The sequence below is a fragment of the Panicum virgatum genome, chromosome 6K (assembly GCF_016808335.1).
Source record: "Panicum virgatum strain AP13 chromosome 6K, P.virgatum_v5, whole genome shotgun sequence".
Classification (NCBI taxonomy): Eukaryota; Viridiplantae; Streptophyta; class Magnoliopsida; order Poales; family Poaceae; genus Panicum; species Panicum virgatum.
The window spans coordinates 12440573-12454181 of record NC_053141.1 but is presented as its reverse complement, the minus strand read 5'-3'; the positions used below and the strand labels follow the sequence as shown (position 1 = coordinate 12454181).

General features: G+C 52.9%; 1 protein-coding gene across 2 annotated transcripts; it reads left to right on the top strand.

The window, feature by feature from the left end:
• The first annotated feature begins 11525 nt into the window (after positions 1-11525).
• On the top strand, positions 11526-12704 carry LOC120711784 (ethylene-responsive transcription factor 3-like). 2 transcript variants are annotated; one of them, XM_039997426.1, is made up of 2 exons: positions 11526-12309; positions 12387-12704. In XM_039997426.1, the coding sequence occupies exons 1-2, from the start codon at positions 11668-11670 to the stop codon at positions 12390-12392; spliced, it is 648 nt and encodes a 215-aa protein (XP_039853360.1). In that variant the 5' UTR covers positions 11526-11667; the 3' UTR covers positions 12393-12704. The 2 variants fall into 2 exon arrangements, with proteins under 2 accessions (XP_039853360.1, XP_039853359.1); XM_039997425.1 differs by having other exon boundaries at positions 11526-12314.
• Positions 12705-13609: the final 905 nt, after the last annotated feature.

Genomic DNA, 13609 nt, shown 5'->3' with positions numbered 1-13609 from the left:
TATTTCTTTGTTTTGTTCCGCCGTCATGCTGTAACACCCTGTCTTTTGCCACGAGGTAAAAGCCAATACAAATTTGAGCTTTCTAAATTTTACAAAAAAAAATCAATTTAGTTTGATGAGATTAGAATTCCAACAACAGGAATAGAAGCCAAGTTTAATTTTTAAAAATATTTTGATTTGAAACTCCAACAAAATATAATTGTTTGTTTGAGTGCTTGTGAATTGTGTGAACATTTGGTGGTACAAAAAAGCCTATCCCAAGTTCAAATCCATTTTAAATTTGAAATTTTAATCAAACTTCTATAATATAATATCTAAAGAATAAACATATTTTTTCCTTATAAACCCCACAATGGGCCCATATCTTTCCCGGGCCCGATTCCTCCCATCTTTTCCTTGGCCCAATACAGTTTGTCTTCAATTCACGATCGTGACAGAATATCGAATTGTGCTACCTAGACAAAGCAAACTCCCAAGTACGGGGATCACGTTGGTAGCTACGACCAATCTACACTCTCTTTTAGATGATTATTTGACTGAATATCCTAGTGTAGTGTAGAAAGAATCAACTACTTACATTGTCTGCCAGCGAAACATGTCCGAAGTCTATGACTTATCCAAACTGTGATGTCTTATCTTACCTGCATACATGCATGCACGACATGATGATGGTTGTGCGTGTGCTTAAATATTTTCTAGAGCTGGCAATGTATGCACGTCTTGACATTTATACTGTGCGTACGTACATAGATTAAAAAATGAGAGCCAGAGGGGCAGCGCCCCAACTGATCAATATATATTATTAAGATATAAAAGCTTTTGGAAGCAAAACAAGAAAAGGATTTCAAAGGTATTATGCCAATCTGAGATAAAAGGCTAGCTTTGTGATTAGCAATGGTGAATTCTTGAACAAATCTACTCTACAGCTGTGCAGCACTACTGGGTTTCATGAACAAATTAAAAGATATGAAACTTTGTTTTGTAGAAGATGGAAGCTCTAGATTGATCCCAATTTCCAATTGGAATGTTGATTCTCACCAGACGTGCTACCTAGGTCAAACTTGCCATACTCAAAATGAAAAAAAAAATCTAATTCTTGAATAATTTATTTCTTCAATTTTTCTCACTCCCACATTTTATCGAAACAACAGCACTGTGGACAAAGTATCTAAATAATCCGTCTCTATCAATACGAAAAGCGACAATTCCCTACCAGCCACTGTGAAAGTTCCAAGTCCCTCTCCTCTGCCTCAACCAGTGGCGTGGATCCACGCCCCCTCCTCTTCTCCCTCCTTTCTTCTTTCCATGGAGTTTTTGGGTAGGGGGGCTTGTGCCCCCCGCGCTCCACCCCTGCCATCAATTATGTCGTGGAACCACTGTTATACGGTGCTGGAAAAGACCATTTTACCCTTCACTAGTAATCTCTCATAGCCTCCGCATGCACGGACGTAAGGACGTGGCGCGTGGCCGGTGAGGATGCTCACGGGTGTCCGCTCGGTTGCGTCGTTGCGGCCCTTGCTGTAGTTTATCACGGAAGGAGCCCGCTACGGTGAGGCTCGGGCATGAGGCGCTTAGCGATGAAGAGGATGGGAGGCGAATGAGGTGCCGAAGGCCCGAGGCTGAGCAGAGTCATCAGGGCGACGGTCAGCTGATGAATAAGACTGGAAAAGCGGGGTGCAGTTGGAGAGACCATGGCCATGCGTGCGGGGCTCTCCTCTCGCTAGAAGACAAGGGCCAAGGAGACGAAATGCAACTCACGGAAAAAAGAAGAAAGAAGAACAAGGCGGGAAGATAAGGGCAAAATGGGCATTTTGATGTTCGCTTAGCTGCCGTTTCAACAAAAGTAGACGGTAGTGGCGCAGAGGGACGCAACAAAATAAAACAATGGCATGTGAGGCACAACAAGTTTTTCAGTAGTGCAGGAGGAATTTCGATCTTTTGATGTGGCTCGTAGAGAGTTATCTCAAATGAAAATGGTTTCCAAGACACCCCAAAATCCTTAAGTAAATTGGCCCACATCCGTCATCGTAAAAAGAAGATAAGCCTCTAACCTTGCGTGGGCCTAAGAGAAGATAAGCCGGCCCGGGCAGGCCCAAGTCTGGTCCGAAAAATGCAGGCCTCGCTGCACCCATCCATGGGCTCTGGCCCTGTTGGAAATAGTGTTGTGCACATGATAGGTGTACGTGCGAATTGGCTTGTAGTTCAATGGTAGGACGGTTCAGTAGGACGCTACCCACCAGGGTTTAAATTCTGGTGCTCGCACCTTTTTCTGGGATTTTTCTAGGATTTATCGGTGTTACACGTTAAGTGGTAAGTGACGTTCCCGTCGACGACGAGGCGCCAGTGGTGACTTCGGGAATCTTCAGATCTGCCGGTGCTCAGTCCTTCGAAAGGTGCTCATAGGGGTATAGTTTGCGTACGTGTATTCATAGGGTGTGAGTGTGCGTGCGTGTTGTGGGCGTCTTCGTTATACTGTGTGATTCTAAAAAAACATGATAGGTGTACGTTGTACGATGTAGGAGTAATAGACAGTGGTGTATTTTGTTGCCGATGACCGGCATACAGTACTTTGGATTAGAAAATCGTTTGCCCGAAGACACCGTCACCTGGTTCGGCCAGCCGGCGTCTTGAGCGGCTGGCCGGCCGGCCGGCAGCGTGTGCGTGGCCCACGGGCCACGGTGGCGGCGCGCCGCGAGGAGACCCCACCGGATCCGTAGACGTAGACCGGACCGGCACGCGATTCTCCGGGCGGGCAGTTGGTCATTGTTGTTCTGTAATTCAGAAATGAAGACTGCCTGAACAAAACTGTGTGGATTTGCAGACTATTTGCTTGTCCGATCCGATCCCCTGAGCAGAACGCAGGACGGCAGATGCATCATGGTCATGGTCACCAGGTACAGCAGCGGTCCAGCTGCTCGTGCATGCTTGCAAGTAACGCCCCTCCAATAAATTAGTGCGAGCAATGTGTCATGTTATTGTTTATGTTGTTTTGGCTCTAAATGCGTATTGTTATTTTCTGAATTGGTGCTGTTCTGGATGGTGGTGTGATGAGAAGCTCCCCTTTCTCAAGTCAATTATTACAAGCTTCGATTCGGTTTTGTACTTCGGTGCACGTTCAATTCGATATTCGCTGCAAGTGAACCCATTTAAATGTCTTTGATTAGTATGAGATTGGTCATCTATATATATCTTGTTTTTTTATACGGATCATATTACTGGTTTAATCACTGTTATTTGTTTTTGTTCAAATAGATGGGCATCAAAAGAATTTTTCATGTGGCTGATGGATCAGTTGCCGCATACATTGCTAATCCCATTGGCACCTACATATCTTCAATTTTCTGAGCCCCTGGATGTGATGGTTTTCAATCTTTAATTTGCTCCTTTTAAAATTCTGATATATTTTAATTTTTGATAAGTTTTGTCTTTGTAGGATGTAATTTTTTTATATTAGATCAAACTAATTGAATTGAATATTTGTACTGTTTTGTAAGACTAATGTATGTTTTATTTTTTTTCATATCTATCCCCATGTGTTTGTCATCCCCGTCAGATTTTATTTCCAGAACGTGCGAACAGAGCTGTTTCAATTTTTGTTTTCCCTGTCAACTTTTTTTTATTGATGCAACCTAGATTTTCACTCGATTTTTTTGTTCCTCATCCACACACAAAAAACCGACTGCTTTTTAGCTTTCCTGCTACCCAAATGCTGACATCTTACTACTAGTACGTGGCAACAAAATCATTGATTTAGAAAATTGAGTGAGACAAAATAAAAAATTACTCGAATGTTATAGAGTCATTCCCATGTAAATAATTGACACGACATTCTTTTCGAACGTTATGTTTTCCGTATGTATAGTCAATAAGCTCAAATTAATTACAAGTTGATTCTTGATTCCCCCGTACTAACACGGGCTAGGTTGCTAGCTTACCACCACATTGACTTGTTTTCTCAAACCGGCGGCATGGGCCGCGCCTCCGTGAAGCCTGCCTTGCTACGCGACACGAGCAGCAGGAAGCCGCGGCCGCGACGCGCATCGCCGGGCAAGCGGGCACCTTCCAGGCTGCGCACCCATGTCGGCAGCCAGCCACCACACGCACGCACACCAGCAGCCGGCAGGCAGGCCGCCGAGGAATTAAAAAAACCTGGCGGTGCTCCTCGGCTGGCATCCGCGTGCGTGTGCGTGCGTACGGCGCCGTCCAGGGCCCTGCCCGTCCCCCACCCGGGTGACCTCCATTCCAGCTCGGGCTGGGCATTCGGGAGGAACCGGATCGGTTCGGTTCCTAAGAAATGAGAACTGATTGGTTTTTTTTGTCAACAAGAACTGACCAAATTCAGTTTCGGGTAGTTCGGTTCGATTCCAAACCGAACAACCCACAACAGTCACAAACACAGAGAAGAAAAAAAATCGCCACCGCCGCCATGTCCTCCCAGACCGCCGCGCCGACGCCGCCTTGCTTGCAGGAGACCGCCGCGCCGCCGCCTTGGGGCTTTGCCTCGCCTGCAGGAGACTGCAGGGGACTGCACGCCGCTGCCGCCTGGCCTGCCGGCTTGCCGGGGAGAGCGCGTCCGGCGGCGCGCCGTGGGCCTCCTGTGATGCGCCGTGGGCGTGGTGCAGCTGCAGCCTGCAGGGAACCTCCGGTGGTGCAGCAGACGGCGGACGAAGACGAAGCTCGAGGACACGTCTCCGGCGACGACCAACTCCGAGGGCGGCGGCGGGGCCAGGGGCGGGGCGAGGGCCAGGGCGGGAGCGAGGAAGGCCGGCGGCAGGGCGGGGGTCAGGGGCGGCGGCCGGGGCTGGGCGCTCGGCGCTCGCTGGGGGGCTGGAGCGGCGCTAGGGATTGGGGGGGATTTGGGTGGGCGGCGGGGAAGGGGCTTGGGGGGAGGGATGGCCGGGTGCCCGGGTCGGGTGGGGGTGGCTGGGTAGTCTAGGGTTTTATTTGGGCCGGGCCAGCTAGGGTTGATGGGCTGAATGTATAATTGGCCGGTTTCTCGGTTAACTGGTTTGAGAACTGAACCGAACCGAATATTTCGGTTCTTGAGAACCTGGAACCGATTAGGAACCGAACTTCTCGGTTTCGGTTCGGTTTTTAGATTTCTCGGTTCGGTTCTCGATTTTTGGTGCCCAGGGCGAATTCGAGCGGCGCCCGAGTATGGTCGTGTTTGGGAAAAAAATTCACAAAAAGACGAATACATGCATGGAGTGCTAAACGAAGTTTATTTGCGAAATTTTTTTGCGGATAGGTGTAATTTTCGAGACGAATCTAATAAGTCAAGTTCCATCATGATTGACTACAGTAATACTACAGTAACCGTGCCTAATCATCACCTAATCGTACAGTCAAAAGCCTCATTAGCTACAGTAACTACTACAGTACTATAGTTGTGGCGGTAGTTTCGTAATTAAATTTTATTTAATACCTTTAATTAGTGGTCAAAGAGTCGAAATTTTTTTATAAATTTCTTTTCAAGCGCCATCCAAACACGGCCTATATTAAAATCCGCCCCGGCCCCGGCCCCGGCCCCGGCCCCGGCGGCGCGCCGCGGAGTCGCCGCCGCCGGCAACCGAAACCCACGCCGAGGGCGGTCTCGTGGCCGGAACGTGCGTGCGCGAGAAGCTGCGCAGGTCTGGAGACGCGCTACGTGGTTGCCACATGCATGCGTTGCGCCAAAGCTTTCCTTGGGTACCCTTGAAGATACAAGCCGCTGCTAGACAGCTAGAGGTCGTTTTGGGCAATAGCAAAAGAAATATAGTCGGCCGAGATATTCTTGATTTACCATCTTTTCCCCTTTGCAAGTTGCTGCAAACCAAACTAAAAGGATGTGGCACGACTCAAAAGTTTAGGGTATATTTAATTGTCAACCACACTTTGTCACATTTAAGATTAGACAAGCACGACAAGTGTGGCAAAGAATTTGGCCACCACAATTTTTTTGCTTGAGGAAAACCGACTTGTCAAACTTACCTAAAGTTAGGTGTGGCAAAGTGGGGCTATGAACCTAAACACCACTTAAAGTCCTCAAAATAGATATGAAATTATGCTTGCGCATACAAATAGAAGGCAGAAATTGCTGGTTTTCATTCCTCGTCCATGTTTTTCTATGCAGATGCCTAATTTCGTCCTCGACTATGGTCCGGTAGCTTCTAGCCGATTTTAAAGACTCGATTTAAAAGAAAATTAAAAATGAGATGATCCTGAGAATGACTTGGGCACTTGGCTGCCGTCAAGGACTAGTAGAGTACACAATCCTCGAGGCAGGAGAAGTCGAGACTAGTGTCGTGCCCGATAGGTACACTACTCCAGTGGCTGACGCAGGGATTGGTGTTCCTTGGTCCCAAAATGGTAGCACAGCGAGTCGAGTCAGCCACAGCGTCGCTGCTTCTCCATCCGACGCCGGCCGCCCCTCACCTCACGTGAGCCACGCTGGTGGAGAGCCACCGCGGCAGCGTGGCACTGGCACCGACTCGAACGTCCTGCGAAACCGACGGGAGGGGAGCGGGCCCGGCCCGCCGCCGGCCAAGTCAACAGTCAGACCTCGCCTTCCTTCCCGCGTGGGCCCCGCCGCCGCCCTCCGCTCCGGTATAAAATTCGCGCGCCCCCGCCCTCCCGATCCCACCCTCCCCCAGCCCAAACTCGGACGCGATCCTGAGCAAAAATACATCCGCGGCAAGCGCGCGCTTCCGCTTCCAATCCTCCGTACAGCCAGGCAGCCAGCTCGACCGATCTCGATCCATGGCGCCGAGGAGGCCCCCTTCGCCGGCCGGAAGCAGCAGCAGCGATGAGCGCGCGGCGGCGGAGCAGCAGCAGCAGCCGAGGCTCCGCGGCGTGCGGCGGCGGCCGTGGGGCCGGTACGCGGCGGAGATCCGCGACCCCGTCCGCAAGGCGCGCGTGTGGCTGGGCACCTTCGACACCCCCGAGGAGGCCGCGCGGGCCTACGACGCCGCCGCGCGGCGGCTCCGCGGGCCACGCGCCGCCACCAACTACCCGGCCGCGGCGGGCGAGGCGCCGTCCTCGTCCGCGGCCGACGACTCGCGGCCAGCGACGCCGCCACTGCCGGCTCGTCGGTCGCCGTACCTGTTCCTGGACCCGGCGCCGACGACGACGACGACGGTGGTGCCCGCCGCGCCGGCGATGCGGCATCAGCTCCTGCCGCCGAAGGGCGAGGAGGAGCGGAGCCGCTGCTACCCCGGGGGGTCGGTGCGCCTGGGGCTGGACCTCAACCTGCCCCCGCCGGCCGAGATGGTGATGTAGCCACGGAAATGGAGCCGCCCAAGATGATTAACGCTAATGGGTTACCACTGCTACGCATTAGCTAGCTGATGCTCGTTAAGGCGTCATCAGCTGGCAGCTAGCCCCGCGCAAACAATGTAAATAGTACTCCTACTAGGCAGCTAGCTAGCTCCTAGTTCGTGTGGTCGTGTTGTTACTAGAAATATGGTCGCGGCGGCCAGTGTGGTGGGTAGTATGTTGCTTTGCAGTTTTTTGAAGTCTGTCTTCGTGTTTGGACATCTACGTGCCCCTTGGCTGGCACCACTTTTGTCTGGCATGTCGCGCGCTGTGTGGATCCACAGGCGCTAACTGGCACGGCAGATGCAGTCGAATCCATCACTTTGTTTGTTTCACATTCATGTTTATAGTTCGTGGACTATTGTTGCGCTTGTTGCAACAATTTATATAGTTGCTCGTGTCTCTGTATCTGTTTTTTTTTATATTAGATTAGTGTTGCGCTTGTTATAAGTTTTGCAGCACGACGCATTTCCATTTTTATGAAGAATCCAATTGATATTTCTTTTTCTGTATTGGGGCAGTGATATGTGGACCTCAGAAAAGCAAATAGTAGGAGCGTCTTAATATTATTGTTGTCACATTTTGTAGAAACCTCATTTAAATGGACACAATTAATTTTGATTTCGAAATTGTGTAATAGAATATTGGCTTGGACGTGATTGTTGTCACATTTTGTAGAAACCTCATTTGATTGTGATATGTAGATGAAATGAAACCACTCGCCCCTAGTACCACTCAAAGCGGCTCCGTGTCTGGATAACACTGCGTACCTAGTCTTATTTTGATGAAATGTCTCTCCTTTCTTTATTGTTGAATTCCCTATCCCATCGTCCCATTTGCTGATATGACAATATATTTATTGCTTTTTATATACTTGATATTATTTTTATGAAAATTGTGAAGTAAAATCATATAAAAGTTACAGACATGTATCCATCCATTTATCGAAAACCAAACTCACGTCCATTATAAAAAGCCGAAGCCTCTTTTTCAAAAAAACACGTAGCAATATACTGGCCCTGACCCAAACGCCACGTTATCTATCCTCGGCTCCAACCGTCCCCCAACCAGCGCCTCCCATTGGATCTCCCACGGATTGTGTTTTCTCCCGTCGCATCGCGCATCCACGAGCCTCATACAACCACAGGCACGCTGCACGGCTGCAGATAGGCACTCTGGATCCCTTGGCTTTGCACCCGCCACGGCACACATCTCCTCCCTAGTCTCTCTCGCAGCTTCTCTCGCCCGGCCGGCCACCCGCATCACCTCACGCTGTCTCACCCTGCGCGTTCGTCGCCCAGCCTCCCTGCCGCCTGCCACCCTCTCAACGGCCGCGCGGAGCGGCCTCGACCTCCGTGGTGTACAACGATGACGCCAGGGCCCCTTTTCTTCTTGGCGTCGACAGACACTACGGCGTGTGGCGATGATGACGAGGTCGGGGCCGCGCCCCCTACGCGGGGCAGGAGTTGTGCATCAGCGACGACATCCCGCGTGGCCACCACGCGATGAGGAGTTGGCCGACATCGTGGCGGTGGAGGAGGCCCTCCGTCTCTCTCTCTCCAAGGAGCACGTCGGCACCGGCGGTCCCCTCGTCCCTCCTGTCCCTGGCCACCTCCGCCTCCGCCTCCCTCGCGTCCTCCAGCTCCGCCTTCCCATCCACCCTCGCCTCCTCCGCCTCCTTGCCATGGTCTTCGGGGAGGGCAGTGCTGCCGCGCGTGCACGCTGGAGCTCAAGCGTAGCGTTAGAGCTGCGGCGCCCGGCACTCCGCCCTCTCCTGCCCCCTCCTCCAGTGCCCCCCATGGCGGCGGCACTAGCGGACGCCTGCGCGGTGGGGAGACGACGGGGCTAGACAGATCCGGCGGCCTGGAGCTCGGCCCGTGACGGCGGCAGCTGGATCTGGCGGCCTCGACGTCCGACTAGGACGGTGGCAGCGCCCTCCTCGAGCTCCGTCGCGGCCCAATTTGGCGCGTCCTCCTCCCCCCTTCCTGACCGGCGGCCAGGAAGGGTGCCCACACAAGGCCATGGCGAGGAGAAGATCCCCAGCAAGCGGTGCGGTGGAGCGGCGACGGCAGCTCCTCCAGGCGCGGCGGCGGCCGGCGAGGCGCGGATCGGAGGGACTGCGGGTTGATTTTCCAGTAGTAGAAGAGTTTTTTTTGCAAAAATCTTATGATTTGCACGATCTGAACCGTCCGTGCGCCCGATCGGACGGCCGGGAAAAGCGGGTGACGTGGCCACGCTGGCCGGCCATTTTTTGTTGCGTGAATCGTATTGTAAAGATTAACCAGCTTGGTCTACTTGCAATTGAAGAACGGGGAAATTAACTTTTTTTTTAACTCGCCCCAGCTGGTCTCTACCTCTCCTGTGCAATCGCTTTTTTGTTTTGGAAAATGAAATCAATCGGCCTGTTTAGTTTGAGGTGAAAAAAATTTCACAAATTTTTTTTTGCACATTTGACCACTAATTTAGAGTATTAAATAAAATTTAATTATAAAATCACCTGCAGGATTTCTGGTAAATTCGTGAGACCAATCTAATAAGGTCTTTAACCACACGATTAGAGAATGATTACTGTAGTATTACTGTAGCCAATTATGAATTAATTATCATTATTAGATTCGTCGTGAAAAATATACCCATCCTTTACAAATAGAATATATTTAGTATTTCATACATATAAAAGTCTGTTTTCGCGAAATTTTTACTGTAGCAACCAAATACACTGTAGAACCAATCTCTCGTTCGCAAGCACGCACTGTGTGCACGGCCCCGTCACCTCCGGGATCTCTCCGTCCTGTCCGTCCCCCCGGTAGCGGCAGCACGCGACGCGCGGCGCGGTCAAGAGCCCGCGTGGAGCTGGCGACGACCAGCCGAGAGACGACGCGGCGGCGGCGGCGGCGGCGGCACCGGCACGGCCCGCCCGTCCTGGCAAAGGCAAGCACGGCGAGGCTTCCAGTTCCAGGCAGCGCACGCGCCCCTGTCGTGTCGGCAGCTCTGGGGGTGGTGGCTGGAGGAATAAATAAAAGAGATGTGGGGGGCGGGGGGCAGCAGCGACGCGCGTGGCACCCGCACCGTCCAGTCCTGGGGTACCGGCGGCGTGGGCGCGACGCCTGCTCCCCGCGGCTGGTAGGCGCGCGCGCCGCCGACGACTGCAGCGACCCGCCCGGGCCGGCGGTCCCCGGTTTTAAAAAGTCCGCCGTCCCGGCGCCGCGCCGCGTGGGGCCGGGCCCGGGCGGCGCCGACCCGTGCGCGTGCCGCGACAGCCGATCTCGTGACGTCGTTTTCCTGATCGGACGGCTGCGCGGGCGACCTGCTCCGCCGCAACCCCCACGCGAGCCACGAGCAGTGTTCATCAAACCGGTGGGAACCGGTCCGGTTTGGACCGGTATCAAACAGTCCAAATTCAAAATTCAAATTTAAATTCGAAAAAATAAAAAATTCTCAAAAAATTCCTAAAAATACTTCAAGGTGCGACGAATCTAATGGTGTCAAATTTTCTCAAAAATTCGTTCGTTTAGTATAGTTTGCAGGGATTTGAAGTTAAACAAAAAAGCGTGCATACAAAAGTATATAAATACAATGTAAAAGTAGTAAAAAAAGGATTGGAGGGTTCATTTAGACTAAAACATGTTATACAAATATTCATTTAGTATACTTTGCGGACATTTGAATTTAAACAAAAAAATTGAATTTGGCCGATTACCAGTCAAACCGGCCGGTACACCGGTACGAACCGGTTGTACTGCGAAATTTGAATTTAAATTTGAATTCCACTGGTACCGACCGGTTTCCGGACAAACCGGACCGATATACCGGTACCGGACCGTACCGGTTTGGCCGGAGCGGTCGGTAAGTAAAACCCTGGCACGAGTCGATTCGGACCCGACGCGCAGGAGCCACACGGCACAGGCCCGGGAAACCGACGCCACTAGCCGCCGAAGGCGGCGCCGCGGGCCCCACGCCCGAGCAGGCCTCACCTTCCTGGCTTCCTTCCACCTCTCCCGCGCGGGCCCCACCCTCCACCTCACCCAGTCACCTTCACCGCCACCGTCCCGCCGCCGCACGGATTGAGATCCGCTGCAGTTGGGGTGGCTGACTTTGAGCCACTGCATGTGGGGCCCACTAGCGCTGGGGCCCGCTGGCAGTGACCCAATGTCAGCAGCCCCCACGTCAGCTGATCCGGTTCCCCGCCGCAAACCCAGCCCCCTCCCCGCGCGGTGTATATATTCCTGCGCCTCCCCAGTGGCATCCCCATCCACCCTCATCGGAAGCTCCCCAACTCCAAGCCTCCTTCCAGCAGCGAAGAAGCGAGGAGCCAGCCGGAGAGCGGCGATCGAGCAGCGTCGCGACACCAGCCAGTCGGATACAAGCGATCCAATGGCGCCCAGAAGGTCACCGTCGCCGGCCGGGAGCAGCGGCAGCGGCAGCGCCGTGTGCGCGCCAGCGGCGGCGGCGGCGGGGCAGCAGCCGAGGCTCCGAGGCGTGCGGAAGCGGCCGTGGGGCCGGTACGCGGCGGAGATCCGCGACCCCGTACGCAAGGCGCGCGTGTGGCTGGGGACCTTCGACACGCCCGAGGACGCCGCGCGCGCCTACGACGCCGCCGCGCGCAGGCTCCGGGGGCCGCGCGCCGCCACCAACTACCCGGCCCAGGACCCGAGGGCCGTGGCGGCGGACGCTCCGGCGGCGAGCAGGAGCGGGAGCGTTGCGCTGTCGGAGGGCGCGTCGTCTTCCTCGTCGCGCTCCCGGGACTCGCCGCTGGCGGTCACGGTGGCCGTCGCGGCGGCTCCGTCGAAGGACCTGAGTCTGGCGCTCCCGGCCACGCCGTCGTCGTACCACATGTTCCTGGACCCGGCCGCGACGATGGTAGCCGTGGCGCCAGCGCTGCTGCAGTTCCTGCCGCCCAAGAGTGAGGAAGACCAGAGCTTCTCAGGGTCGTGCTCCTCCTCGTCGGCGGTGTTCGACGCTGCGCCGGCCGTGGGCCTGGGGCTCGACCTCAACCTGGCGCTGCCGGCCGAGATGGTGAGGTAGAAACACACTAATCAATCGGTTTGTTAGCACAGTAGGAAACAGCTCATCGATACAGATTCCATCTTCAGGTGTAAATAGGCTGCAGATTTGTGTATTCGCCGAGATGGTGTTTTCGCGAATTTAGGAAAATTTCCAACTCTCAAATGGCTTTTTCTTCTTCCTCGTCAGAGCAAATTGGCCCAGTAAAGCAACACATGCAGATAGTCAGCTAGCTGTTGGCATTGGTCTGACTTGTTCTCATCCGTTGCAAGGAGGAGCAAGATTGATCTCTCGTGTGTGGAGTTCCTTGTTCTTGAAGAACAGTATATGTTAATTCATGTGCAGCTGCAGCGTGCACAGCCTAATTATCTCTCGGTGTCATGCATGAAAGATCTACAAGGTCTATTTCGACATGCGTGGACATTATCAACTCGTTCAGATCATCAGATGTTGAGCTGGGGCGGGGCGTACAGGTGAAGAGACTCTGACTCTCCGGCATCTCTCCACCCTGTCCCGGCCTGCAGCGGCAGCGACCCGCCGGCGGCGGAGCGGGCAGCCGAGTGACGCGACGGCGGCGGCACGTTCCGCCCCGCCCTGGCAGGTGCGCCGGGGTGCTTCAGCGCACGCACCCGTGTCGTGTCCAGGGTTTTTTTACCGACTGGTCATCTGAAACCGCCCCGTCCGGTTCCGGTAAACCGGACTGGTTTGACTAGAAACCGGTAAAACCCGGTCAAATTCAAATATGCCAGTTCAACCGGTTTCTACTGGTTAACCGACTGGTTTGACCGGTAAACCGGTCTGGTTTGAGTGGAAACCGGTCCGTTGAATAAAAAACCGACTTTGTTTCAAAATTTGAATTTTTGTATAACGTGTTTTTAGCCTAAATGAACCCTCCAACCCTCTTTTTACTACTTTTACATTAATATAATGTATAACATATTTTACATTGTATTTATATACTTTTGTATGCACGTTTTTTTGTTTAACTTCAAATGCCCGCAAAGTATACTAAATGAACGAATATTTGAAAAAATTTGACACCATTAGATTCGTCGCAACTTGAAGTATTTTTAGGAATTTTTTGAGATTTTTTCATTTTTTTGAATTCAAATTTAAATTTTAAATTTGAGCCGGTTTGTAATCGCTCCAAACCAGAACCGGTTAGACCGGTTACCGCGGTAACCAAACCGGTTCCGGTCGGTAAATTTAACCCTGGTCGTGTCGGCAGCCGCCACCGCATCGTTGAATAAAAAATCGGGGCCAGCCGGCCAGGCCACTAGCGCTAGCTGCTCCTTCCTCCTTCCTCGGTAGG

What these genes read in the sequence shown, in the direction of transcription:
- LOC120711784 (XM_039997425.1), top strand. Translation starts at nt 11,668, where the DNA reads ATGGCGCCCAGAAGGTCACCGTCGCCGGCCGGGAGCAGCGGCAGCGGC.